The 27978-nt window shown below is 63.4% G+C and overlaps 2 protein-coding genes across 3 annotated transcripts; one reads left to right on the forward strand and one right to left on the reverse strand.

Annotated features, from left to right (window-relative positions):
- Positions 1–7: 7 nt before the first annotated feature.
- DNAAF1 (dynein axonemal assembly factor 1) lies at positions 8–19590 on the reverse strand. Of its 2 annotated transcripts, XM_055145671.1 has the most exons (12): positions 19374–19590; positions 16954–17077; positions 16560–16651; positions 14983–15204; positions 14731–14897; positions 14036–14157; positions 3181–3353; positions 2539–2880; positions 1947–2053; positions 1158–1214; positions 494–851; positions 8–224 (listed from the first exon to the last, which is right to left on the reverse strand). In XM_055145671.1, exons 1-12 carry the CDS (start codon positions 19477–19479, stop codon positions 145–147), a joined length of 1950 nt encoding a protein of 649 aa, XP_055001646.1. In that variant the 5' UTR covers positions 19480–19590; the 3' UTR covers positions 8–144. The 2 variants fall into 2 exon arrangements, with proteins under 2 accessions (XP_055001646.1, XP_055001647.1); XM_055145672.1 differs by lacking the exon at positions 16954–17077 and having other exon boundaries at positions 19374–19506.
- A 90-nt stretch (positions 19591–19680) lies between these two features.
- Positions 19681–27558, forward strand: HSDL1 (hydroxysteroid dehydrogenase like 1). The gene is made up of 5 exons (XM_055145480.1): positions 19681–19778; positions 23400–23624; positions 24660–25105; positions 25189–25410; positions 26613–27558. Exons 2-5 carry the CDS (start codon positions 23405–23407, stop codon positions 26709–26711), a joined length of 987 nt encoding a protein of 328 aa, XP_055001455.1. The 5' UTR covers positions 19681–19778; positions 23400–23404; the 3' UTR covers positions 26712–27558.
- Positions 27559–27978: the final 420 nt, after the last annotated feature.

A 27978-nucleotide genomic window follows, 5' to 3' on the forward strand; every position in this document is an offset into this window, starting at 1 on the left:
TGGGACAAATGTAATGTGTGCAGAGGGGACCCCGCGGCCCGCGGGGCCCGGCCGGGCTGGCGGCTTCCTGGCCACAGCCCGTGCACGGAGGGGCCGCGGCCGCGCTGTGCCCCGCGGGTGCCCGAGGCTGGGGGCTGTCTGGGGTTAGTCCAAGGCAAACTCAATGTCTTCCGCGGCCTGTCGGGGCCCCTGGCCTCTCCGCAGCTGCTCCTCCGAGTCCGGCCCTGCGGGGGAGCAGAGAAACGGGGTCGCCCGCCGCCCCCACCTGCTGGCTGCAGAGAACTCCCTGGACGCCTCTTTCCCAGCTGTGCTTGCGGGGGTCCCTCCGCCCCGGAAGCCTGGGCGTGGGAATGGGCTCCCTCAGGTGTGTCCAGAGAGGGGGCAGCCTCGAGCAGCAGAGCCCAGGACCCCTGCCGAGAGCGAGGGGCGCTGCAGACAGGGCCCCATGGCACCCCCTGCTCCCTTTCGCCCTCCGCCTCCTGCCGCGCCTTACCTGGGGGACTGGCCGGGGCTGCTCTGTCGCTAAGGCAGCTGGGGGGTGTGGGCGGGGCGCCCCCAGGCCTGTCGCTGTCCAGCTCCTCGATCAGGGGCCGCCGGGACGCTCCATCCAGCTCCTGGGTCAGCGGCCGTGGGGGCCGGGGGGCTCCTGGGGCTCCCGCCTCCCCCGGCCCGGAGCTGTCTGCGAGCAGGTTTGCAAAGGGCGTGTCGGGCGGCCTCCCCGGAGTCTTGGGCGCTGCAAATATCCCGCACGGCGCGTCCACAGGCGCGTGGCCCTGGGGGGCGGCGTCCAGCTCGGCATCGCTGTCCTCACTCAGGCTACGGAGGACCACGATCTTTGGGGGGCACGGGGCCTTAAGGGAACAGACAGCATGTCCAAGCACCTCTGGGCAGGGCCCCTCCAGGTGCCCCTTGACCCTGCACTCTGCCGGGCCGCATGTGGGGGCCCCGGCCACCGGGCACCTCCAGGATGCAGACCCCCCAACTCCAGCTCGGAGCCACGCCCTGCCCCTCCCCCCACCCGCTGCTGGCCATCCCCACCGAGGTTCCCTCCCTCAGGCCCACGACTGGGCTCCGGTGAGGGCCTGGCGCTGAGCACCGTAGCGGGCAACAGGGGGCCCGGCCAGCAGCCGAGCAGACGCAGCCCTGGGAGGTGTCACCTGGTCCTGGGCTTTCAGGCAGCTGTCCACACCCGTGTCCTCCAGGTCAGGGAGGTCCTGCAAGCCAGAGAGCCGAGTGACCCAGGGCACAGGCAGGACACACAGACGAGCACACGCGTGCACGTGAGCACACCACATGGCCCCTGGCGCACACGTGCGGCCACCCGGCTTCCTGCTCTGCCTGGCTTTGCTCTGGGCACAGAACTGTGTCTGGGTCGCCCGCTTGGGGTGCGAGGGTCCTGGCGAGGACTTGCAGGGGTGCTCCTGCCCGGGGTGCCCCCGCTGGGCAGCTCTGCCCGTTTCTCTGCGTCCCCATGGGAGATGGGAGACCCCGGGGTCCAGGCCAGCCAGGACGGTGACTTCGGCGGCGTAGGCCAGGCAGAGTGGCACGAGCCGGCGTGGCCGGTGTGTGGTGTCGGGGGTGTGTCCCGAGTGGGCTGAGCGCCCACCTCTTCCCCAGGGCGCCTGCGCGCCGCCGGGAACCAGGGGGCGGGGTTTAGGGAGGAAGCGGGCAATGCCAGCAGGGGCGCCCACTGCGTTGGGATGGACTTGGACCGACAGGTGCGAGGCCAGCTTCAGACGCAAGGGAGATGGGCAGCCCTCGGCGCGCCAGGCGGGCATCCAGGGGCCTCAGTGGGGGCTGGTGGGCGAGTGCCTGGACCCCCCCGAGCCGCGCAGCCCCGCCAGGCTCGGGGCGCGGAGGGTCCGAGGGTCTGAAGCCGCCACTCCGCGGGCCCGGCACAGCCACCGTCCGCCACACGCGCCCACTCGCGCTCCCAACACACGTACCGCGATGACGAGCTTCTCGGCCGCCCACCCGGCCGGCTCTGCGGCGGCGGCTCCGTGGGGTCGCGGCCCCAGCGCCGCCCCGGGGGCCACGCTCAGACATGCGGGGTCTGGAACGACAGTGGCCAACAGGGATTGGTGGCCGGTCAGGCCCTTCCCACGCGGGGAGCAGGTGTGGACCCTGGTGCAGAGCGGGGACAGTGTCCCAGTCTGCAGGCGGGGCGGCCCGGGGCCGAGGGGCAGCCCATGAAGGACGGGCGGGCTGGGGGGGGGGTGGGGGGGACACGATGGGGATCAGGATCGGGACAGCAGACGCTGCCGGGTGGGGGGGGTGGCTAGCATGGGGCCACTGCAGAGATGGACGGTGGCCCCACGCTCTCCCCCTGCACCCTCGCCACTGGCCAGTCTGAGGCCAGGGACACCGGCGGCCCAGGAGGAGGAGTCGGGGGGTGACCGGCTTCCCGGGAGCCCCAGGGCTGCGTCCTTGGGCCCTGTGTCCCAGGGAGTGCGGCTGGGGCCACAGGACTGTGCCCTCGTCTCAGCCAGGCCCCTGGACGCAGACTGACCTCAGGGGCCCCCTCGGGCACTTCCTTACCCTGCCAGGCGGCGCCAGGAGGGGCCGGGCGTTGGGCTTCGCTGGGCGGCGCCTCCCCGAGCTCCTCGTCCTCGGTGCCCCCCTGGACAGCCGGCGGCAGCCCCCCGGCCCTGCCGGGCTCTTCCGGGAAGAGCTCGTCCTTGGCCTCAAAGCTCTCCCGCACGAAACGCTCCATCTTCTGCCGCCGCTCTGCGTCCTCCCCCTCCTCCTCTTCCTCTCCCTCCTCCTCGTCATCGTCGTCATCATCGTCGTCATCATCATCATCATCATCATGGTCCTCCTCCTCCTCCTCCTCCTCCTGGGCAGAGGCTGTGGCGGCCCCCGTGCCCTCCTGTCCCTGGTCTGAGGAGAGAAGCCCGAGTGAGCACTAACTCCTGGGGGGCCCAGTTACAGATGCTGCCCCCCGCCCGGCAGGGGCCTTCCCGTGTGCGGCCACAGGCAGGAGCTCCTGGCCCTGGGGGCCACGGCCATGGCCACGACACGGCTCTCCGCTGCCGTGAAGGAGGGGAGAGAGGCCGGCGGCCCCTGGAAGCCCCCCGTCCCGCAGAGAGGAGGGGCTGTGAGCCAGGTGTCCCCCCCAAGAAAGGCCCTGCCGCCCCCCACCCCTCCCCCCCACAGAGCCCGGAACTCGCCCCGGCCCACCGAGCCCGGCCTCCTGCTGCGCCTTCTGCCTCCGGCGCTCCTCCGCGCGCCGCTTGATCAGGGCCAGGGCCTCGATGCTGTCCGTGATCTTCTGGCGCTCCCGGTGCTCCCACTGCTGCCGCTCCTCCCGCTCCGCCTCCAGGCCGCCCCGGGCCCAGGCTTCGGCACACGCCCTGCGGGCGGGGTGGGACAGCGCTTGTTGGGGGGAGTGCGTGTGCATGCGTGTGTGCTTGTGTGTAGTATGTCTGAGTGTGCGTGTGTGCGTGAGTATGAGTGTGAGTGTGCGTGTGTGCGTGTGTGTGTGAGAGACCACGACTGTGTGTTTGAGTGTCTGTGTGTGAAGGGCGCCCCCTTCCCACGGGACCAGGGACACCGAGAGCAGAGTCTGCTCCCAGACTGGCGCACTCCCCCCGTGAAGACAGGCCGGCCCAAGTCACGCGGGGCGCAGGCGGGAGAGGCAGACTCGCGCAGACTCGTGCGTCCAGTCGTGTGCAAAGGCCGCCTGGGTGCCCCCAGCAGAGGCAGTTGGGAGGGGATGGGCCCAGGGGTGGGGCTCGAGGCCCCAAAACAATGGTGCGGGAGTTGAACCCCATCAAAAGGAAGGGGTGGGCTGGAGCGATAGCACAGGGAGGGCGTTTGCCTTGCACACGGCCTACCCGGGTTCAATTCCCAGCATCCCATAGGGTCCCCTGAGCACCGCCAGGAGTAATTCCTGAGTGCAGAGCCAGGAGTAACCCCTGTGCACCGCCGGGTGTGACCCAAAAAAAGCAAAAAAAAAAAAAGGAAGGGAAGGGGTCCGAGAGAGCTGACTGGAGTATTTGTTGGTCTGATTTCAATTTGAGGATTCAAAAATACAGTGTAGTTATTTCAATTCTTTTTTTTTTTTCTTTCTTTTTTTTTTCTTTTTGGGTCACACCTGACGATGCACAGGGGTCACTCCTGGCTCTGCACTCAGGAATTACTCCTGGCGGTGCTCAGGGGTGTCATATGTGTAGGATAACATGGGGTTTGTCCTTTTAGCCTTGCCTCAGGGAACATAGTTTACCTTAAAGCAATGTCCTTTCTGTATGGACACAGGAAGACAATATTGTGCTTGTAACTTGGGAGTTGATTGACTCTAATAATATTTACTCCTGAGCATCTGCTTTCTCAGCTCAGTTGCCCTTAATTCCTAACACCCCAAAAACAAGGTCCCGACGAGGGACAGGATGGATCCAGGGCAAGCGGTGAGTTATGTGCTACCCTGGCATCGAAATGGGCCAGGCCAAAGCGCCACAATACTCAACTATAAGTTGAGGGCATGATCATGGACAGTGCTGTCATGATCCAAAGGTAACGACGAGACTAGGATCCTGCTGGGGTTAGGAAGACTAACCTGGCCTGAGGACTGTGGTCTGGAGATGTCCTCAGGAAAAACCGAACTTTATATCTCTTACTGTGCTCATACAGAATGACTTTGCTAGAAATATTAGAAGTAGATTTACTATAACTATTTAAGTAGATTACTACCTCACACCCTGACACACCCTTGTTTGGAATCACACTCTTGAGTGGATCTCCTTAGATGAGATTTCCTTAGATGAGATTTTGTTAATCTCCTCGAGAAATGGTCTTACCCTTCTTTGTTGATTTGTTGATGTTAAACCCACCTTTGTGTCACCACCCTATGTAATTTGCTATATAAACTAAGACTGTGGGGCACTGAGGGAGATAGAAGAGACGGGGATGAGAGAAAAGAAGACAAGGGAGACAGGGGAAGAAGGGACAGAAGAGGGAGACAGATGAAGAATACAGAGAGCTAGAAGAGACAGAGAGGCAGAAGAAGAAGACAGAGGAAGAAGATGCAGAGAGACAGGCGCAGAGAGACAGGCACAGAGAGACAGGCGCAGAGAGACAGGCGCAGAGAGACAGACGCAGAGAGACAGGCACAGAGAGACAGACGCAGAGAGACAGGCGCAGAGAGACAGGCACAGAGAGACAGACGCAGAGAGACAGGCACAGAGAGACAGACGCAGAGAGACAGGCACAGAGAGACAGACGCAGAGAGACAGGCGCAGAGAGACAGGCACAGAGAGACAGGCACAGAGAGACAGACGCAGAGAGACAGGCGCAGAGAGACAGGCACAGAGAGACAGGCACAGAGAGACAGACGCAGAGAGACAGGAGCAGAGAGACAGGCAGAAGAGAGACAGGCGCAGAGAGACAGACGCAGAGAGACAGGAGCAGAGAGACTGGCGCAGAGAGACAGGAGCAGAGAGACAGACGCAGAGAGACAGGAGCAGAGAGACAGGCAGAAGAGAGACAGACACAGAGAGACAGGAGCAGAGAGACAGGCGCAGAGAGACAGGAGCAGAGAGACAGGCGCAGAGAGACAGGAGCAGAGAGACAGGCACAGAGAGACAGGAGCAGAGAGACAGGCGCAGAGAGACAGGAGCAGAGAGACAGACGCAGAGAGACAGACGCAGAGAGACAGGAGCAGAGAGACAGACGCAGAGAGACAGGAGCAGAGAGACAGGAGCAGAGAGACAGGCGCAGAGAGACAGGCGCAGAGAGACAGGAGCAGAGAGACAGGAGCAGAGAGACAGGCGCAGAGAGACAGACGCAGAGAGACAGGCGCAGAGAGACAGGAGCAGAGAGACAGACGCAGAGAGACAGACGCAGAGAGACAGGCGCAGAGAGACAGGAGCAGAGAGACAGGCGCAGAGAGACAGACGCAGAGAGACAGGCACAGAGAGACAGACGCAGAGGGACAGGCGCAGAGAGACAGACGCAGAGAGACAGGCGCAGAGAGACAGGAGCAGAGAGACAGGAGCAGAGAGACTGGCGCAGAGAGACAGGCGCAGAGAGACAGGCGCAGAGAGACAGGAGCAGAGAGACAGGCAGAAGAGAGACAGACACAGAGAGACAGGCACAGAGAGACAGGAGCAGAGAGACAGGAGCAGAGAGACAGACGCAGAGAGACAGGAGCAGAGAGACAGACGCAGAGAGACAGACGCAGAGGGACAGGCGCAGAGAGACAGACGCAGAGAGACAGACACAGAGAGACAGGCGCAGAGAGACAGGAGCAGAGAGACAGGCGCAGAGAGACAGGCGCAGAGAGACAGACGCAGAGAGACAGGCACAGAGAGACAGACGCAGAGGGACAGGAGCAGAGAGACAGGCGCAGAGAGACAGGAGCAGAGAGACAGGAGCAGAGAGACTGGCGCAGAGAGACAGGCGCAGAGAGACAGGCGCAGAGAGACAGGCGCAGAGAGACAGGAGCAGAGAGACAGGCAGAAGAGAGACAGACACAGAGAGACAGGCACAGAGAGACAGGAGCAGAGAGACAGGCGCAGAGAGACAGGAGCAGAGAGACAGGCGCAGAGAGACAGGCGCAGAGAGACAGGCGCAGAGAGACAGGCGCAGAGAGACAGGCGCAGAGAGACAGGCGCAGAGAGACAGGCGCAGAGAGACAGGCGCAGAGAGACAGGAGCAGAGAGACAGGAGCAGAGAGACAGACGCAGAGAGACAGACGCAGAGAGACAGGAGCAGAGAGACAGACGCAGAGAGACAGGAGCAGAGAGACAGGAGCAGAGAGACAGGAGCAGAGAGACAGGCGCAGAGAGACAGACGCAGAGAGACAGGAGCAGAGAGACAGGCGCAGAGAGACAGGAGCAGAGAGACAGGCGCAGAGAGACAGGAGCAGAGAGACAGGCGCAGAGAGACAGACGCAGAGAGACAGGAGCAGAGAGACAGGCGCAGAGAGACAGGAGCAGAGAGACAGGCGCAGAGAGACAGGAGCAGAGAGACAGGCGCAGAGAGACAGACGCAGAGAGACAGGAGCAGAGAGACAGGCGCAGAGAGACAGGAGCAGAGAGACAGGCACAGAGAGACAGACGCAGAGAGACAGGCGCAGAGAGACAGGCGCAGAGAGACAGACGCAGAGAGACAGGCGCAGAGAGACAGACGCAGAGAGACAGGAGCAGAGAGACAGGAGCAGAGAGACAGGCACAGAGAGACAGGAGCAGAGAGACAGGCGCAGAGAGACAGACGCAGAGAGACAGGCACAGAGAGACAGACGCAGAGAGACAGGCGCAGAGAGACAGGCACAGAGAGACAGGCACAGAGAGACAGACGCAGAGAGACAGGCGCAGAGAGACAGGCACAGAGAGACAGGCACAGAGAGACAGACGCAGAGAGACAGGAGCAGAGAGACAGGCAGAAGAGAGACAGGCGCAGAGAGACAGACGCAGAGAGACAGGAGCAGAGAGACTGGCGCAGAGAGACAGGAGCAGAGAGACAGACGCAGAGAGACAGGAGCAGAGAGACAGGCAGAAGAGAGACAGACACAGAGAGACAGGAGCAGAGAGACAGGCGCAGAGAGACAGGAGCAGAGAGACAGGCGCAGAGAGACAGGAGCAGAGAGACAGGCACAGAGAGACAGGAGCAGAGAGACAGGCGCAGAGAGACAGGAGCAGAGAGACAGACGCAGAGAGACAGACGCAGAGAGACAGGAGCAGAGAGACAGACGCAGAGAGACAGGAGCAGAGAGACAGGAGCAGAGAGACAGGCGCAGAGAGACAGGCGCAGAGAGACAGGAGCAGAGAGACAGGAGCAGAGAGACAGGCGCAGAGAGACAGACGCAGAGAGACAGGCGCAGAGAGACAGGAGCAGAGAGACAGACGCAGAGAGACAGACGCAGAGAGACAGGCGCAGAGAGACAGGAGCAGAGAGACAGGCGCAGAGAGACAGACGCAGAGAGACAGGCACAGAGAGACAGACGCAGAGGGACAGGCGCAGAGAGACAGACGCAGAGAGACAGGCGCAGAGAGACAGGAGCAGAGAGACAGGAGCAGAGAGACTGGCGCAGAGAGACAGGCGCAGAGAGACAGGCGCAGAGAGACAGGAGCAGAGAGACAGGCAGAAGAGAGACAGACACAGAGAGACAGGCACAGAGAGACAGGAGCAGAGAGACAGGAGCAGAGAGACAGACGCAGAGAGACAGGAGCAGAGAGACAGACGCAGAGAGACAGACGCAGAGGGACAGGCGCAGAGAGACAGACGCAGAGAGACAGACACAGAGAGACAGGCGCAGAGAGACAGGAGCAGAGAGACAGGCGCAGAGAGACAGGCACAGAGAGACAGGCACAGAGAGACAGGCACAGAGAGACAGACGCAGAGGGACAGGAGCAGAGAGACAGGCGCAGAGAGACAGGAGCAGAGAGACAGGAGCAGAGAGACTGGCGCAGAGAGACAGGCGCAGAGAGACAGGCGCAGAGAGACAGGCGCAGAGAGACAGGAGCAGAGAGACAGGCAGAAGAGAGACAGACACAGAGAGACAGGCACAGAGAGACAGGAGCAGAGAGACAGGCGCAGAGAGACAGGAGCAGAGAGACAGGCGCAGAGAGACAGGCGCAGAGAGACAGGAGCAGAGAGACAGGCGCAGAGAGACAGGCGCAGAGAGACAGGCGCAGAGAGACAGGCGCAGAGAGACAGGCGCAGAGAGACAGGCGCAGAGAGACAGGCGCAGAGAGACAGGAGCAGAGAGACAGACGCAGAGAGACAGACGCAGAGAGACAGGAGCAGAGAGACAGACGCAGAGAGACAGGAGCAGAGAGACAGGAGCAGAGAGACAGGAGCAGAGAGACAGGCGCAGAGAGACAGACGCAGAGAGACAGGAGCAGAGAGACAGGCGCAGAGAGACAGGAGCAGAGAGACAGGCGCAGAGAGACAGGAGCAGAGAGACAGGCGCAGAGAGACAGACGCAGAGAGACAGGAGCAGAGAGACAGGCGCAGAGAGACAGGAGCAGAGAGACAGGCGCAGAGAGACAGGAGCAGAGAGACAGGCGCAGAGAGACAGACGCAGAGAGACAGGAGCAGAGAGACAGGCGCAGAGAGACAGGAGCAGAGAGACAGGCACAGAGAGACAGACGCAGAGAGACAGGAGCAGAGAGACAGGCGCAGAGAGACAGACGCAGAGAGACAGGCGCAGAGAGACAGACGCAGAGAGACAGGAGCAGAGAGACAGGAGCAGAGAGACAGGCGCAGAGAGACAGGCGCAGAGAGACAGGAGCAGAGAGACAGGCACAGAGAGACAGGAGCAGAGAGACAGGCACAGAGAGACAGACGCAGAGAGACAGGCGCAGAGAGACAGGCGCAGAGAGACAGACGCAGAGAGACAGGCGCAGAGGGACAGGAGCAGAGAGACAGGAGCAGAGAGACAGGCGCAGAGAGACAGACGCAGAGAGACAGGCGCAGAGAGACAGGCGCAGAGAGACAGACGCAGAGAGACAGGAGCAGAGAGACAGGCGCAGAGAGACAGGAGCAGAGAGACAGGAGCAGAGAGACAGGCGCAGAGAGACAGGCGCAGAGAGACAGGCGCAGAGAGACAGACGCAGAGAGACAGGAGCAGAGAGACAGGCACAGAGAGACAGGCACAGAGAGACAGACGCAGAGAGACAGTCGCAGAGAGACAGACGCAGAGAGACAGACGCAGAGAGACAGGAGCAGAGAGACAGGAGCAGAGAGACAGGCGCAGAGAGACAGGCGCAGAGAGACAGACGCAGAGAGACAGACGCAGAGAGACAGGAGCAGAGAGACAGGAGCAGAGAGACAGACGCAGAGAGACAGGCACAGAGAGACAGGCGCAGAGAGACAGGCGCAGAGAGACAGGCACAGAGAGACAGGAGCAGAGAGACAGACACAGAGAGACAGGCGCAGAGAGACAGGAGCAGAGAGACAGGCGCAGAGAGACAGGCACAGAGAGACAGGAGCAGAGAGACAGGAGCAGAGAGACAGGCGCAGAGAGACAGACGCAGAGAGACAGACGCAGAGAGACAGACGCAGAGAGACAGGAGCAGAGAGACAGGCAGAAGAGAGACAGACGCAGAGAGACAGGAGCAGAGAGACAGGCGCAGAGAGACAGGAGCAGAGAGACAGGAGCAGAGAGACAGGCAGAAGAGAGACAGACGCAGAGAGACAGGAGCAGAGAGACAGGCGCAGAGAGACAGGAGCAGAGAGACAGGAGCAGAGAGACAGGCGCAGAGAGACAGGCGCAGAGAGACAGGCACAGAGAGACAGACGCAGAGGGACAGGCGCAGAGAGACAGGCGCAGAGAGACAGGAGCAGAGAGACAGGAGCAGAGAGACAGACGCAGAGAGACAGGCACAGAGAGACAGGCGCAGAGAGACAGGCGCAGAGAGACAGGCACAGAGAGACAGACGCAGAAGGACAGGCGCAGAGAGACAGGCGCAGAGAGACAGGCGCAGAGAGACAGGCGCAGAGAGACAGGAGCAGAGAGACAGGAGCAGAGAGACAGGCGCAGAGAGACAGACGCAGAGAGACAGGAGCAGAGAGACAGGAGCAGAGAGACAGGCACAGAGAGACAGGCACAGAGAGACAGACGCAGAGAGACAGGAGCAGAGAGACAGGCAGAAGAGAGACAGGCGCAGAGAGACAGACGCAGAGAGACAGGAGCAGAGAGACTGGCGCAGAGAGACAGGAGCAGAGAGACAAGCAGAAGAGAGACAGACACAGAGAGACAGGAGCAGAGAGACAGGCGCAGAGAGACAGGAGCAGAGAGACAGGCGCAGAGAGACAGGAGCAGAGAGACAGGCACAGAGAGACAGGAGCAGAGAGACAGGCGCAGAGAGACAGGAGCAGAGAGACAGACGCAGAGAGACAGACGCAGAGAGACAGGAGCAGAGAGACAGACGCAGAGAGACAGACACAGAGAGACAGGCGCAGAGAGACAGGCGCAGAGAGACAGGCACAGAGAGACAGGCGCAGAGAGACAGGAGCAGAGAGACAGGCGCAGAGAGACAGGAGCAGAGAGACAGGAGCAGAGAGACAGGCGCAGAGAGACAGACGCAGAGAGACAGGCGCAGAGAGACAGGCGCAGAGAGACAGGAGCAGAGAGACAGGAGCAGAGAGACAGGCGCAGAGAGACAGGAGCAGAGAGACAGGCGCAGAGAGACAGACGCAGAGAGACAGGAGCAGAGAGACAGGCGCAGAGAGACAGGCGCAGAGAGACAGGAGCAGAGAGACAGTCGCAGAGAGACAGACGCAGAGAGACAGACGCAGAGAGACAGGAGCAGAGAGACAGGAGCAGAGAGACAGGCGCAGAGAGACAGGCGCAGAGAGACAGACGCAGAGAGACAGACGCAGAGAGACAGGAGCAGAGAGACAGGAGCAGAGAGACAGACGCAGAGAGACAGGCGCAGAGAGACAGGCGCAGAGAGACAGGCGCAGAGAGACAGGCACAGAGAGACAGGAGCAGAGAGACAGACGCAGAGAGACAGGCGCAGAGAGACAGGAGCAGAGAGACAGGCACAGAGAGACAGGAGCAGAGAGACAGGAGCAGAGAGACAGGCGCAGAGAGACAGACGCAGAGAGACAGACGCAGAGAGACAGACGCAGAGAGACAGGAGCAGAGAGACAGGCAGAAGAGAGACAGACGCAGAGAGACAGGAGCAGAGAGACAGGCGCAGAGAGACAGGAGCAGAGAGACAGGAGCAGAGAGACAGGCAGAAGAGAGACAGACGCAGAGAGACAGGAGCAGAGAGACAGGCGCAGAGAGACAGGAGCAGAGAGACAGGAGCAGAGAGACAGACGCAGAGAGACAGGCACAGAGAGACAGGCACAGAGAGACAGGCACAGAGAGACAGGCACAGAGAGACAGACGCAGAGGGACAGGCGCAGAGAGACAGGCGCAGAGAGACAGACGCAGAGAGACAGGAGCAGAGAGACAGGAGCAGAGAGACAGGCGCAGAGAGACAGACGCAGAGAGACAGACGCAGAGAGACAGGCGCAGAGAGACAGACGCAGAGAGACAGGCACAGAGAGACAGGCGCAGAGAGACAGGCGCAGAGAGACAGGCACAGAGAGACAGACGCAGAGGGACAGGCGCAGAGAGACAGGCGCAGAGGGACAGGCGCAGAGGGACAGGCGCAGAGGGACAGGAGCAGAGAGACAGACGCAGAGAGAGAGACAGGCGCAGAGAGAGAGACAGGCGCAGAGAGACAGGAGCAGAGAGACAGGCGCAGAGGGACAGGCGCAGAGGGACAGGCGCAGAGGGACAGGCGCAGAGGGACAGGCGCAGAGAGACAGGCGCAGAGGGACAGGCGCAGAGGGACAGGCGCAGAGGGACAGGAGCAGAGAGACAGACGCAGAGAGAGAGACAGGCGCAGAGAGACAGGAGCAGAGGGACAGGCGCAGAGGGACAGGCGCAGAGAGACAGGCGCAGAGGGACAGGCGCAGAGGGACAGGTGCAGAGAGACAGGCGCAGAGGGACAGGCGCAGAGGGACAGGCGCAGAGGGACAGGCACAGATGAAGATCCAGAGAGAGATCAAGAACCAGGAGAGAAGCAAAGAGAGAGAACGAAATAAACTGATCGAGCAACCAGTTTGGCCTTCTTCCTTCCTTTGCCTGCCTCATCATCGCCATCAACCTCCCCCAGGGTGGGGAAGCGGCGTGAGACTACCGAACGCGGGCAGCGGGAGAGATAGAGCCCCGCTGGGCCCCCTCTTATCTTTTGTGTTTTTACACAATATGGGATGTACCAAGAATTGCCCCACAGTGCAATTCTTGGTGCCACATAGGAAACACACACAGACACACAGACACACGCGCATGCACGCATGCGCACACTTCAACCATTCAATCCGCTTCGCTGGGGCTTTCACCAGACTAGACTGAACAGACACGACCTCATTAAGAGGCAAATTAAAAATCCAGATCAGGGGCTGGAGCGATAGCACAGCGGGTAGGGCGTTTGCCTCGCACGCGGCCGACCTGGGTTCAATTCCCAGCATTCCATATGGTCCCCTGAGCACCGCCAGGGGTGACTCCTGAGTGCAGAGCCAGGTGTGCATCGCCGGGTGTGACCCAAAAACCAAAAAAAAAAAAAAAATCCAGATCAAAGCTGTGCCCGGGTCAGCTGGCACTGCAGGTCCAAGCAGCCCCGGGTCCCGGGACCTCGCTAATGGCTGGAATCTGCCCGAGCAGCCCCTGGAAAGCCCCTCGGCCTCCCGACAGAGACCAGGGTGCGGCTGCAGGCCTCCTGGGCCGGGCCCTCTAGGGACAGCAACGCCAAACCCGGGGGGGGGGGGGCGGTCCTGCTAAGGCAGATGGGGCCGGGGCGGCAGCACAGCAGGGAGGGCGCTGCCTTGCACACGGCCGACTGGGGTTTGATCCCCGGCATCCCATAAGGGCCCCCGAGGGCGTTAGGAGAAATTCCTGAGTGCAGAGCCAGGACTAAGCCGTGAGCACACAGGAGCACCCACCCCCGGCCCTCCGAAAGGCAGACGGGCCACAAGCACAGCTGGGCACTCTTCCTTTTTTCTCCTTTTTGGGCCACACCCGGCGATGCTCAGAGGTTACTCCTGGTGGCGCTCAGAGGACCGTATGGGACGTTGGGAATCGAACCCAGGTCGGCTGGGTGCTCCCTGCTGTACTATTGCTCCGGCCCCAGCTGGACACTCTTGAGGGAGGAAAACTGTCCCATTGGCAGACCAGGGTCTGGCCCTGCCCGCAGCCAGATGCACGCGTGTCGGCGAGCTGCACGGTTTCCCCTACAGGATCACGACCCCCAGAGTTCTCAGTGGGCAGGAACGTTCCGGACACAGGTCAGAAACATGGTGTGCCCGCGCGTAAGCTCCGTCTTCAGGCAACAGGCAGGTCCTACGGGGCGCCCGGGGCAGGGGCGGGGTGGGGCGGGGTGCGTGAGGGGCCTCGGGGCGCGTTTGCCCTGGGTCCACGCTGCGGTGCAGAGACCTTGGTGCCCCGGACACCAGGGCACAGCGAGGCCACTACGAAGGGCAGCCGGGAGGCGCGACAGGCCCCGGAGGGAGGCTGGGGAGCCCGAGGCCTCCTCACCTGTCCTTGGGGAAGACGGGCCTGTCGTCCAGGTAGGTGAGCTGTCGCAGACGCACCGTCACCGTCTTGCGGTAGGAGGGGATGTGGCGGGTCACGGGGTTCCCCATCAGGTTCAGCACCCGCTGGAGGCAAGCGGCCGAGCTGACCCCAGGACCAGCCCTCGCGCCCCTCCACACCGCCCGGACACCAGGGGCCAGGGCCCACGAGCCCCCACCCAGACCAGGGCCCACGGGGAGGAGGTGGCCTGCAGCGAAGAGGGGCCAGGGCCTGACCCCCCCGGCTCCCAGGTCTCTGTCCCCCGGGACAGCCTCAGGAGGGGACAGAGGGGACCAGCCCCTGGTGCCTCCTGCCCGTCAGCTCCCCAGGAACCGGCGGCCCAGCCTCCTGCGCCCGTGAGGGTGTCGGGGACAGACCCAGTCAGGCAGCAGTCCCGGGGGCAGCTGTCCCGGGGGCAGCTGTCCCGGGTGTGGGCGAGGGCGCCCCCCAGAGGCAGGCTCCGGGTTCGGGGGTGGGGGGAACGCGGGGACAGTGGGGGACGTGGCCCTCCCACACCGCGCTGCGTGCCGGTGGGCTTGGGGGACGCCGGTCGGACAGCGGGGACGGTTGGGGACGGAGCCCCTCCCTGCCGAGCGCCAGCCAGCGTGCCCGCGCTCTGTGCGGCACGCCCGCCCCGGCCCCGGCCCCGGCCCCGTTACCAGGCCGGGCACGAGCTCGAGCACGCTCAGGATGCCGGGGTCGCTGAGCCGGTTGTGCGACAGGTCCAGCACGCAGAGCTTCGCGCAGTGCTGCAGGTGCTGGATGTCCTCCACCGTCTCCAGGTGGTTGTGGGCCATCTGGAGCGTGTCCAGGACGGGCAGGCAGGCTGCCGGGGGAGTGGGCACGGGACTGTGACCAGGAGTGGGGGGGCGCCCCGCCCCCGGGAGAGGCCAGCCCGGGGCCGCGCTGACCCAGGTTCTCGATGGTCTTGATGTAGTTGTTGCTGAGGTTGAGCGTGTCCAGCTTCTGCAGCGGCTCCAGGTTCTCGATCCTGTGCAGCAGGTTGGTCTGCAGGAAGAGGCAGCGCAGCTCCGTCTGCGCGCCCAGGTTCTCGATGCTGCGGATGCGGTTGCACTCCAGCCACAGGCAGCGCAGCCCCGTGTACTCCTCCAGGTTCTCGATGCGGTCGAAGCCTGCGGGGCCACACGGCTTCCTGGGCTCCCGCCGCCCCTTTCCCTGGGGGGACACCCCACCCGCGCTCGGACCCTGCGTCCCTCGGGGGCTCGACCCAGGAGGACCCAGCCCGGATCACCCAGGGGGCTGCCGGTCCGGGCCACAAGGCGGGCAGTGCTCTCCGCCTGGCATCAGCGTGACCCGGTCAGCGACAGGCACGGGGAAGCCTGCCCCCGCCCCCGTGTGTAGCTAGGCACACGGCGGGCTGGCTTCAGCTTTTGACTCGGTGTGATGAACCTGAGCCACTGAGTCGGGAAGGCAAACGTCTGCCTTCTCCCTCGTCTCCCAGCAGCCTGTAGTTTAAGAATCGTCTAGAACCAACACTTACAGAACGTCATTTTGTTTGGAAAAGTGTGTGCATCCGTGTGTGTGTGTGTGCGCGTGTGTGCATGTGTCTGTGTCAAGTGCCTATGTGTACGTGTGCGTGTGCATGTGTCTGTGTTCAAGTGCCTATGTGTACGTGTGCATGTGCACGTGTGTGTGCGTGTGTGCATGCGTGTGTTTGTGTGTGCATGCTGGGGGCCACACCAGTAGAGCCGAGGAGCTGCAGCCCCCATCTGTGGGGGGGAGGGAGGGAGGCTGCTGGTGGGCTTGCGTGTGTGTCTCCTGTGTGCAAAGCCGGTCCAGCCCTGCGCCCGCCCCAGTGCTCTGGAGTTCGCATGTAAGAGCCTGTTCACTGTTGTGCAGAATCAAAGTTTACCCGTCCCGGGCTGGAGTAACGGCGCGAAAGGCTGAGGACGTGGCTCGCGTGTGGGAGACTGGGTTCGGGCCGTGGTACTGTAGGGTGTGGCCCCCAAGTCCAACGACAGTCCCCACGACTACGCCCCCCCAAATGATCTAACTTTTCCTCTTTCCTTCCTCTCCATTGCAGCTTGCAAGTATCCGCGATGGTTGCCGGGTCACGGGCGGACGCAGGTAACTAAGGACCCACAGGCCCGGCCGAGCAGCCGCCAGGGCTTCCTGCTCGGAGCCACACACCCGCTCTCGGGCGGCAAAGATAGGAAGCAAAGAGCTTCCTGCAGCCCCTTTACTGAGCCGCGGGGGCCAGAGAGGCGCAGGGCAGGCGCCCGCCTCGCATGCGGGGCCCCGGGGTCGTCCCCAGCTGCCCCTCGGCCTGGAGCAGAGCAGGAGTGATTCTGAGCACCCGCTGGGTGTCGCCCCGAGTAAACAGGAGGGCTTTCCTTCAGAGACGATGGCGCTGTGTTTCCATCCGTCTCCGCTACACTCTGAAGTCTCCGCTTCAGGATGATTTGGAGGCTCGGGGCGAGGCCTGGGAGGGTCTCTGCATCCCCGGGTCTGGCCTGAGCCGTCTTACCCTTAAAGTGCAGGTACAGAGTATCGTTCAGCGAAGGTGTGAGGTACAGCTTGTGTTGTTTGCAGAATTTCTTCAAGAAACTTTTAGTCATTCTGTTCAGATGAGAAAGTACGGCCAAGAAACTCATTTCCGTGTGTCGGCGTAAGATACGTCCCGCCCTGCCCCACCCTCCCTCTCCCCTCCCTCCCTCCCTCCCTCCCCCAAGTCCCAGGACGGTCCCCCAGGCCTCAGACTATCTTGAGTTCATCCTTCCCGGCTGGCGAGGAGCCCTGGCGGGCCCTCCTCTCCGGCTCGGGCAGGGTCACTCGCGGTCCTACGCCCCGCTCAGCGCCGGCCCGGCTCTGCGGGCGCCCCGCGTCCCTCTGCACCCAGGGGCGACCGCCTGCCCTCCTACCTGGGGACCCGGTCCTCCTTGTCATCCCACTGGGAGGATGCGGGAGCGTCCGGCTTGCTGTCCCCTCCCTGCCTGTGCCCGCTCTGGCCTGGCGTGTCCCCAGGACTGGCACAGTCGCTCATTCCTGTCGGGCAGAGGGGCAGCTTCTGCGAAGCTGAGCGAGAAGAGGGCCCCTCCCGTCTCTGCCCCGTTCCCAGGTGTCCGCTGCTGCACGCGGACCCCAGAGGCACTGCCAGCGCCACCTCTGATCCTCTGAGCAGGCGCCGCGGCAGGCTCACTCGGGCAGAGATGTCCCGTTTCTGTCGTTCCTGAGAGCCCGACGCGTTCGCCACCCTCAGCCACCAGAGAGGTTGGTTCCATCAAACAGGGGGTTGTTCCTCTGCCTCGGACAGGATGTACCGGAGCTCCCGTCATCAGTAGCCGATGCCCCAACGGACGTGTGTGTGTGTGTGTGTGTGTGTGTGTGTGTGGCCTCTTTACAAGCACAGGGCATCGGTTTAAGAAAGGAAGACACAGCGGTGTGGAGGTGGCTGGCTGGCCGAGGGCAGGCTTGAGAGGCCAGGGCTGCCCCGGGGCACTGGGCCGGGAGCCCCGAGGCCGGGGTCTGTGCTTCGTGTGCAGGAGCCCTGCATTCCTTTCCTGGCACTGCATGGACCCCGAGAGCTCTGGGAATGACCCCTGAGCACTGAGTTGGGAGCAGTCAACTAGCAGGCAAACCCATTTATTTTCTATTGAGAGAAGCATTTGAGCAGCTGAACAAAATTCTGGGGTGTGGGCAGCAAACGGAACATCCACTTTATCTAAAAATATATTTAATCAAAAGAGCTTTCAGCCTGGTAAAAGTGTGGGTCATTTCCAAGTTTGGGAAAAAAATTTTGGCCTCAAGAAGTGGGTATTAGCTACAATGTTCTCTGTTCTGTTTAAAGCTTCCCAGTGGGGACAGGGAGAAGGAAGAGGATGGAAACATACTTGGTGAAAATCAAGTGAGACACACAGATGCAATTATTATTCTTATTATTATTATTTTGCTTTTTGGGTCACACCTGGCAATGCACAGGGGTTACTCCTGGCTCTGCACTCAGGAATTACCCCTGGCGGTGCTCAGGGGACCATATGGGATGCTGGAATTGAACCCAGGTCGGCCGTGTGCAAGGCAAACGCCCTACCCACTGTGCTATTGCTCCAGCCCCAACACTTATTTTTTAAAGATAGATCAAAACCAAGGATTCAAATGCAGCATATCTAAGGGCTTCTGGTAGTTCCTTCTGTGGTTCCTTCCTTTCTTCCTTCCTTCCTTTCTTCTTCTTTCTTATCTATTTTTCTGGTTTTCTTTTTGCTTTTTGTGCTATACCCAGTGATATTCAGGTTCCTCCTGGCAGGCTCGGGAACCCAGACGGATGCTGGGTTGGGCCCAGGTGGCCCCATGCAAATGTCCTCCCCACTACACTGTCCCTCCAGTCCCCGTTGGCGGTGGTTTTCTGATGTTTCTATTTCTGTTTTCCCCCTTTACTTTGGCTAAGTGCTGGGACCGAACCCAGGGCTTTATACAAGAGGCAAAGGCCCTTCTGAGATCCACGCCTGCACCCCAGCCTTCCGACCGGACTAAACACTGTGGGCACAGCCTCTCCCGCCCACCCCGGACGGTGAGCTCACAGGAGGCACCAGGTGCCTGTGGAATGAATAGCAGGTGCTCGTACCCTGTGTAGCTGCTTTTATACCAACCAGAGCTTCCCTCTAGCGATGGTCTGGTCTGGCCCGCAGGGGTCGGCTGCACTGCCCACCCAGCGGCCTGGCCTGCTCCCCTCTGGCCTTCAAAGGCCCCCTGAGGCCTTCAAGCTGAGAGCAGGGGCTGGGTCCTGCTTTTTCCTTTCTCTGGGGAGAGCTGGCAGCGCTGGGACCCAGCAATGGTCAGTGTGCAGGGACAGGGGCCAGGGGTCAAACCTGGGGCTCCAGCTGTCCCTAGTCCCCGACTTCCCGGTCCTGGACACTATTTTTCTTTTCTCTTTTTTCTTCTTCTTCTTTTTTTTTTTGCTTTTTGGGTCACACCCGCGGTGCTCAGGGGTCACTCCTGGCGGTGCTGGGGACCCTGTGGGGTGCCGGCGTTGAGCCCGGGTCGGCGGGCGCGTGCAGGGCAGCCCCCTACGCCGTACGTCCTCGGGGCCCGCCACTACTTTCCTAGGCCCATTTGGGAAGATTCGGTGAGAACCAGCAGCTCCGCCGCCGGCCCGCGCTGCCCTGCCCGAGGCGGAGCGAACCTGGGCGGGCCGGGCCGGGCCGGGCCGGGCGAGCGGGCGGCGGCGACGCTGCAGGGGGCCAGTGGCCGCCCGGGCTCGGCGGGACCGGCGGGCGGGTGGGGGTGGGCGCAGGCGTGCGCAGAGCTGACGGCGCGGCGGGGTCCCGGGGGTCCCGCGGGTGCGCACCTTCCTTGCGGCCCCCGGGGCCTGCCTTCGGGTGGTCGCCCGCCGACTCCTCCAGGCCCGGGTCCTGCTCGCGCTCCCGCTCGGGCTCCGGCCCGTCGGGGTGCATGTCTCGTCCCGGAGCGCCAGCGCCGGCCGCCGGGCGGGCACCGCGTCCGCCGAGTCGCCCAGCCACAGCCCGCCGCGTCGTTGGCCGCCCAACGCCTCCCGGTCGCCGCGGCAACGGCGGCGCACGCGCACTCGGCGGCGCGGGGCGGGGCCTGCAACGGCTCCGCCCCCGGCGCGCGCGCGGGTCACGTGGGGGCGCGGCTCGGCGGCGGCGGCGGCGGCGGCGGCGGCGGCGGCGGCGGGGGCGGCGGCCACGCGGGTCCGGCGGGAGCAGCTCCGGGGACTGCGCGGCGTCTGCAGGTACCGCGGCCCCCGGCGCGCCCGGGCCACCCCCGCCCCCCGCCCGCCCCGCCCCTCCGGCCCGCGCCCCGCCCCTGCCCCTCCCACCCGGCCCCCCGCGCGGGCACCTCCCCGGGCACCTCGCGGGCCCCGCCGGGCACCTCCCCGGGCACCTCCCCGGGCACCTCGCGGGCCCCGCCGGGCACCTCCCCGGGCACCTCGCGGGCCCCGCCGGGCACCTCCCGGGGCACGTCCCGGGTCCCCGCCGGGCACCTCCCGGGGCACGTCCCGGGTCCCCGCCGGGCACCTCCCGGGGGCACGTCCCGGGCCCCGCTGCAGGCGGGACGCGCCCTCCGTGCCCTGTGCCCGAGTGCGGCGCCGCCGGGCCGCGGTCCCCGGGGCGCTGGCCGCCGCTGATGACCGGCCCGGCCAGCGGCCAAGGGATGGCGGGATGGACGCGAGTGTCCCTGCGCCCGGGCGAGGGGCGTGCGTGCAGCCGGCCAGGACCCCCCGGGCCCCCGCATGGGTCTCCCCCATGGCATGCTAAGCTGGGCGAGGGTCTGGGTGGGAGCACCGGCCTGGCCTCGGCACCTTGACCTTGACCCTTATTCCTGCTGACACTTCTGTCCCTTAGTCCTGGCCGGAAACTGCCAGCCGGGGTGGGGGCATCAGATGAGGTCCTGTGACTGGCAGGAGGGTAGACATAAGTACCGAGACTGTTTCTTCCCTCTTCTTGTGGGGGGGAGGGTTACACCGCGGTGCTCGGGGATCACTCCTGGAGGTGATGCTCAGGGGACCCTACGGGGTAGCGAAAGGAGCTCAGGTCAGCCACGTGCGCAAGCCCCCTCCCCGCCGCCCCCTCTCCAGCCCCAGGGATCAGCAGGAGCTTTTATCCCGCGTTTCCAGGTGGCTCCGGGGAAATTAGCGGTGGAGGCGCCTGACCCGCTTCTAAGGCCGCCTCTGAGTGGAGGTGTGTAGAATTCAGGGAGTTTGGGGTTTCCTGTAGTTTGTGGGAGTCCCACCCCGAGTAGCTCTGGGGCTCCTGTGTCTGCCGGGACTTCAGGTTGGCTGGCCTTGTGCTTCCGTTTGAGCCCCAGAGTCTGTGCGCTTCATTTTTGTTTCTTTCTGATTTTTAAATTTTGTTTTTGGTTTTGAGGCCCCCCCGCCCCCGGCGATGCTCAGGGGTTACTCCTGGCTCTGTGCTCAGGGATCACTCCTGGTGATGCTGGGGGATCCCGTGGGATGCCGGAGAGAGAATCCGATGGCTGCGTGCGAGGCGGGCACCCTTCCTGATGTACTGTCGTGCCGGCCCCTTTAATTTTTAGTTTTGGTTTTTGGGCCACACCGACAGTGCTTAAGGGCGCAGACCCTGGTGAGCCCATGTGCTCTCAGGCTCCGGGTGTGGGTTTCGGTCATGGCAGTCCCAGCCCTGGGCACAGGGGTCTGCAACTCACTGACGGGGCGTGGGAGACGGTGCAGAGGGCTGGAGCCCAGGCTGGGTATGTGGGGGGCCAGGTTTGACCCCTGGCGCTGGGGTACCCTGGGCTGTTCGGGGTGTGGCTTTAGTGCGAGGCTGCCTGAAGCTGTGAGGGCCGGCCAGGGGGCCTCGGGGGAGAGCACTGTCCGTGGGTGCCCAGCGTGGGCCCTGGTGCTGTGCTCGCCCAGAATACAGTAAAATTAGGTGATGAGCTGTTCCATTCCAGAACATTCCCGCCATGGGTAGAGGAATCCGTCCCTTGTGGGCAGTGCCACTCTGCCGTCCCCGCCCCCCTACTGCCAGCACTGCCCATGTGGACCTTTCGGGGGGCCATTCTGCACCTCGTGTCCGGCTCTGCCGTGAAGCGGGCAGCTCGCGTGGGCTGGCGGCCGTCTGTGGACAGACCTGATTCTGTTGGCCCGTTTCCCTCCCATGGCGAAACGGGGTTGGCGGGGTGCTGCTCCTCCAGCCTTGGGCAGGGCATTGTGCGAGCTCTCGCTCGGCTGCGACGGTGGTGCCCATCGTGACCTGCCCACAGTGCTCCAGCGTACTTGGGGACGTCACGTCATTCCTTCTTCCCTCGGGAGTGGACGTCGTGTTTGATGACAGAGCAGCGTTGTGTCCTGTTTCCTGGACGAATCCTGTGTGCCCCGCCTGGGCAGGCGTGGGCAACGCAGCGGCCAGGACTCTGGATGAAACAGGCAGAGCTCACACTTCCTGACGCAAGGCACGACACACGGCGGCCAGGGGAGGTCCCATGAGGCTGCACTGAAATGCAGAGTCTGGGCCAGACACCACGGCCGGGGGCGGGGTGGGGGGCGCCTGCCTCGCACACAACGACCCAGGCGCCGTCCCCAGCACGTAGTACGGTCCCCCAGGAGTCGGCTGGGGCGATCACCCCCCTGATGACCTCAGGAGGAGCCATGAGCACTGCCAGGTGTGGTCCCAAGTCAAGAAATAAAGGAAGCTTCCGGGTGAAGGCGCCATAGCCACAGCACAGGCGCGGGGCTCCGCGGCATGGGAGGGACCCGCCCATCCCCCAGCCTGACCACGAGAGCCTGGGCAGTGTCTGGGGGCAGTGGGGCGGCCACCCGGCCCCTTCCTTAGGCCGCGGCCCGCACTTCTCTCTCGCTCGGACTGTGCGCCATGCGCTCTGCGTGCTCCTGTGTTTGTCAGCCTCGACTACAGACGTGTGTGCGGGGCAGTCGGTTCAGGCCTGCAGGGGAAGGCTGAGCGCAGGAGGGGCAGAAGCTCCCTGTAGCCGTGTTTAGGGCAGAGGCGACATCCTGGCGCGGCCAGCGGCTGGCGGGCTGTGCTTCCCTCCCCCGGGGCTTCCCTGAGTGCAGCCCTGCTCGTGCCCGGCTGCAGCCTCACTCTGCAGTGCCCCGCCCCCTGTCGCGTCAGAGTGGGGAGCGGGCGTCGTCCTGGCGTGGCTGCGGCTTCCGGGGGACTGTGCTCCCCAGACGGGCTGTCTCCGGCTACAGTCACTGCGCCCAGCTGCGCCCAGCAAATGCCCCCCCCATCCCTGCTGCGCTCTGCGTTTCCCTGTCGCTGGGCCTGTCCTCCCCTCGGGAACACGGTGACCCCGTGACCCCCCAGGATGGTCCTCCTCGCCCCGCCCGGGGTCCTGTCACACCGGGCCTGGGCTCTGCACACACAGGACCTGTCCCCGGAGGCTGTTGGTCCTTCCTTGGCGTCACTGTGCTTCGAGGGATGTTGTCAGCCACCTCCTGTGCCCGGCCCGCCCAGGTCCTCTCAGGGCTGGCAGGGCCGTGATGCGCGTCCCTGGCAAGGCTGCGTCCTGTCGGGGTCTGCCCCCGAGAGAAGGCGCAGTTCTCTGAGTCTCTGTCACAGACGCGCACACTCAGGGAGAAACAGGAGTCGGGTGTCGGGGGGACCCTGGGCTGAAGGTGTCCCAAGCGCGTGGGGCCGTCGGTCTCTGCGGGAGCGGCCTGAAGCGGTGTTTGATATTTCACTGCAAACTTCTCCCTGGGCTGGGAGAGAGCTCGAGTGGCAGCGGCAGCCCCGGGTGGGGTCCCGGCACTCACCCCCACCCCGCGTTCTGCCCAGCCGGTCCGGGGCTGCCGCCCACCCTCGGCTCCTCCCCCAGGCTGCTCCTTTGCCCGTACTAAGCGGGGGACACCCTGTCTCCCCCTTTCCCACAGGTGCCATGGCCGCTGTGGACAGCTTCTGTCTCTTGTACAGGGAGATCGCCAGGTCGTGCAGCTGCTACATGGAAGCCCTGGCCTTGGTCGGGGCCTGGTACACGGCCAGGAAAAGCATCGCTGTCGTCTGCGACTTCTACAGCCTGGTCAGGCTGCACTTCATCCCCCGGCTGGTCAGCAGGGCTGACCTGGCCAAGCAGTACGGGCGCTGGGCCGTCGTGAGTGGTGAGCGAGAGGCCACTGCGGGAGCGGACACGTTTGTGGAGATGTCCTCGGAGCAGGCTGCGAGGAAAGGAGGACGGGGCGGGGACCGTCCCCAGGCTCAGGGCGCCGTCAGAAGGATGCTCGCGTTGGCTCCTTCCTAAACGAGTTTAGAAACAAGCTCGTCTTGCTCTAGGGCCGTGCCCGGCTGCTCAGGGCTGATCCTGGGTCTGTGCTCGGGGAACACTCCTGGGCCAGGGCCTGAGGCTGGGCCTGCCGCGAGGAAGACCAGCGCCTTGGTGCTCTCTTGGGAACTGTGCTGTCTGCCTCTGTGTCAGGAAGCGTTTTCCCCGGCTGTCGCCCGCCGTGTCCCGCTCTTTCCCGATCCCAGGCCCCCCCAGTCTACCGCGCCACGACCTCCTTTTCCTTATCGTCCTTTAAAAATTGTCTTTAGGAGGGGCTGGAGCGACAGCACAGCGGGTGGGGCGTTTGCCTGGCACGCGGTCGACCCGAGTTCGATTCCCAGCATCCCATAGGGTCCCCCAGAACCGCCAGGAGTCATTCCTCAGTGCAGAGCCAGGAGTAACCCCTGAGCATCGCCGGGTGTGACCTGAAAAGCAAAAAAAAAAAAAAAAAAAAAATTGCCTTTAGGAGGTGCCACCGCTTTCAGAAACGTTTCCCTTATTTTTATTTCTGGGGGCCCGGGCTTACCCCCTGGCTCTGCACTCAGGGGTCACTTCTGGCTGGCGGGGCTCAGGGAAGCCTGTGGGGTGCCAGGAATCAAACCTGGATGGCCACGTGCCCGGCTGGAGCCCTGCCCACTGAGCCATCTCACTGGCCCCAACACGGCCCTTGTTTTTGTCGCGTCAACGTCCCCGTGTCCCTGGGAGGCCTCCCGCCCCTCCCGCAGTGAGACCCGCCTGGCCTGCCTGCGGGGTTCTGACCTTCGCCTGGCTGACCGGCGCGAGGGGTCTGCGCGCGTCTGCGGAGGCGTCTCCGGGGCCCGCGCGGGGGTCACCCTCGGGGCCCGTGTGCTCACTGTCCGGGCTGGGTCCGCAGGTGCCACCGACGGCATCGGAAGGGCCTACGCGGAGGAGCTGGCCAGCCGCGGGCTCAGCGTCGTGCTCGTCAGCCGGGACAGAGAGAAGCTGCAGGCGGTGGCCCGGGACATAGCCGACACCTACCGCGTGGAGACCGACGTCATCGTCGCCGACTTCAGCGGGGGCCGCGAGATCTACCACCCGATCCGGGAGGCCCTGAAGGACAGGGACGTGGGCATCCTGGTGAACAACGTCGGCGTGTTCTACCCCTACCCGCAGCCGTTCACGCAGCTGCCCGAGGTCACGCTCTGGGACATCATCAACGTGAACGTGGCGGCGGCCAGCCTGCTGGTGCACATGGTGCTGCCCGGCATGGTGGCCCGGCGCAGGGGCGCGGTGGTCACCGTCTCCTCCGGCTGCTGCTGCAAGCCCACGCCCCAGCTGGCCGCGTACTCGGCGTCCAAGGTACCGCCGTTGCCTCGTCCACCTGCGGGTGGCCGCCGGCATCCCCGCCCCCTGTGACGCGTGTCCCCCGCTCTGTCCGGCAGGCGTACCTGGACCACTTCAGCCGGGCGCTGCAGTACGAATACGCCTCCAAAGGCATCTTCGTGCAGAGCCTGATCCCCTTCTGCGTGGCCACCGGCCCCACCAGCAGCTTCCTGCACAAGTGCCCGTGGCTGGCGCCTTCGCCCAAGGTCTACGCCCACCACGCGGTCTCCACCCTGGGCATCTCGAAGCGGACCACAGGCTACTGGTCCCACTCCATCCAGGTAACGCGGCGCCCTCAGAGCAGGACTGCCTGGTGGGGTTTTCCCTCGGGCCACGGGTGGGGGGCGCCAGGCCACACTGGCGGTGCCCAGGGCTGACTCCCGGCTCTGTGCTCGGAGTTGCTCCCGGGGGAGGGGGGGGCACGGGCTGCAGTGCTGGGTGTCAAGCCCGGCTGCATGCGAGGCACATGAGGCATGAAGTAAGCATGATGGCACCTATTTGATTCTTGGCAGGAGAAGGGAAAGGGCGCCGGCAGGGCAGGAAGTAGCCAACTGTGCCCCAGTGCAGGCTCAGGAGCTCAGTGAGGCCAGTGCCGGGGTGGTGCGAGGAGGGGGCGGGTCTGGGAGAAATGACAAGGTTTGCTCAGGCCGACGGGGCTCCCGGGAAGGGTCGGGGACAGGCCTGGCCAGAGGGAAGGCTTCCCGGGGCCGGCACTCCGGGGGTAGGGAGGGAAAGTCCCCGTGCTCAGGTGTCCAGGGGTGGGGGAGATGGTGCAGGGCCGGAGGTGCGGGACGGCCGCCTGGCCTGGCTCTTGGGTCTAGAGGTTGGAGAGTCTGGTGTCCTCGGGGGCCAGTGCCGGTAACTGTGCCCACAGCTGGGCCCGTGAGGAGGGGCCTGGGAGAGAGAGTGGGGGCCTCTGCTGAGGTCGGGCGCCTGTAGGGCGGGTGGGCTGCAGGGGGGTCCCTGAGAGCAATGAGCACACCGCCCAGGCTGCTGGCGGAGAGGCCGGGGGCGCGGGCCGGGGGCGAGCAGGGCGTCTCGTCTGGTGCTCCACGAAGCAGCGGCTCTGGGATGTAAGGGAGGGGGCAGCCAAGGCCATGGGGAGGGTGAGGGGATGGGGCACAGGATGGGGTGACAGGACAGCCCAGGGCCTGTGGGGCCCGTGAGGTACAGGATGTGGCACAGCCGCCCGCGCCCCCCCCAGTGGTGACACCGTTCTTGGGTGGTCGTCCCGAGCAGGGCAGCCCCTCCGTCCCCTGCCCTCCCAGCACGCTGCCCCGTGTCTGCGCCAGGGCACTGTCCCTTCTGCAGCACGCGGGCCTGGTTCAGGGACAGGGACTGGCATCGCTGCGGGGATGCCCGTGGCCGCGTCCAGCAGGGTCCCGCGAAGGGCTTTGGTGCTGAGGGGGGCTTGGCTCCCAGGCGGGTGGGATGCCCGGGCTGCCGAGCGGGGCTCTAACCACTCGGCCTCTCTCGCTTTCAGTTCCTTTTCGCACAGTACATGCCCGAGTGGCTCTGGGTGTGGGGAGCCAACTTTCTGCATCGCTCGTTGCGTCCGGAGGCCCTGTCCTGCGCAGCCTGAAGCCGGGCGGACCCCGAGGGACGCGGAGGTTGACCTCCTGTGCCCTCCCGGATGACGGGGGAGGGGGCGTGCGGCTGCCCCACCACTTGCGAAGCAAACGGCGCTTTCGGCGAATGCCCTGGCTGACCCTCGGGGCTTGCGGGGGCCACGCTGGGCTTGGCAGAACCCAGGGGGCAACCTACACGGTGATCTTTCTCCCCAAGTGTTCGGAAATCGTGTGATTGGTGTCTCGGAGCTCAGCAAGCTGGTCCCAAGTGTAATATCTGTCGCTCTTGTGGCGAGTGACCTGTCTCGGCACCTGCACCGCACAGTGTTGGTTTCAAGTGCTCGTCAGGAAACTGTCCAGAAGGGACTTTCTGAGTAAGGTTGCTGCTGCTGTTCACAGGAAGATCCTGACTCTGTAGCTCTGGGTCTCTCACCCTATGAAAATGCTGCTCCTCATGTGACACGGTTAGGGACCGAATCTAGACAGTGTTGTGTGTATTCTGGACAACTTTCTTTATGGGTAAGTGACTTTAACATAGATTTCTTGTCAACGTGGCTTAACGTGGAACCTTATGAGGCATTAAAATTCTACATTAGTCCTTTTCCTGCTAATCGACCTAGTGAGTTTGGGGCTATTGATTTGCTATCTATAAGATTACTATGCCCTCATTTAAAAGAAAAAAAATCTGCCACGGAATTCATTCCTAAATTGAGACTTGTCATCTCTTGATTTATAGTTTTTGTGGTAAGTATTGATCTCTCAAGCTGCAACCCATTTGTACTACTGAAATTTAACCCACTAGAACCTGTGGTATTTAGGTCTCACATAATATTCTATGTAATAAATCCAATTCTGATGGTATTATTGGTGTAAAACATCAAGTATTTATAGAATAGTTAAATATGTACAAATCATGTGTGTGATTTTATGTGTCTGTTGAGTAAGTGCAGCCCGGCTTTGGTTCGTGTGGTGATGCTGCGTTCTCGCGACGCCTTTCAGCAGTATGAAGATAGTTTTGTGCAACCCCCCCCCCCCCACGGATGGGCATCAGAAATGCGGCTGTGGCACATGGGGCTCCGGCCCTAGACAGCCAGCTCGGGATCCTTCCACAGTTGGTGACACCGGAGGCCTCGGGTGTGAGCTGCAGGCACTTGTGGGCAGGCTCATGTCAGCCTCTGCCCGGCGGTTTCTTCTGCCGCTCCCCTCTGGGCAGGCAAGAGCGCGCTGCTCTGCCTCAGTGGCGGACAGGGGACCGACTGGGACTGAGGTCTGCAGGGGTCT

Source organism: Sorex araneus, chromosome 8 (assembly GCF_027595985.1).
Source record: "Sorex araneus isolate mSorAra2 chromosome 8, mSorAra2.pri, whole genome shotgun sequence".
Classification (NCBI taxonomy): domain Eukaryota; kingdom Metazoa; phylum Chordata; class Mammalia; order Eulipotyphla; family Soricidae; genus Sorex; species Sorex araneus.

Excerpts from the sequence above, each read along its gene's own strand:
- DNAAF1 (XM_055145671.1), bottom strand. The coding sequence starts at position 19,479 with ATGCACCCCGACGGGCCGGAGCCCGAGCGGGAGCGCGAGCAGGACCCG. Across the intron at positions 16,652-16,953 it reads AAGGAGGACCGGGTCCCCAG|AATGACTAAAAGTTTCTTGA; the intron begins GTAGGAGGGCAG and ends TCATCTGAACAG. Across the intron at positions 2,881-3,180 it reads GCAGCAGGAGGCCGGGCTCG|ACCAGGGACAGGAGGGCACG; the intron begins GTGGGCCGGGGC and ends TTCTCTCCTCAG.
- HSDL1 (XM_055145480.1), top strand. The coding sequence starts at position 23,405 with ATGGCCGCTGTGGACAGCTTCTGTCTCTTGTACAGGGAGATCGCCAGG. Across the intron at positions 23,625-24,659 it reads GCGCTGGGCCGTCGTGAGTG|GTGCCACCGACGGCATCGGA; the intron begins GTGAGCGAGAGG and ends CTGGGTCCGCAG. Across the intron at positions 25,411-26,612 it reads ACTGGTCCCACTCCATCCAG|TTCCTTTTCGCACAGTACAT; the intron begins GTAACGCGGCGC and ends TCTCGCTTTCAG.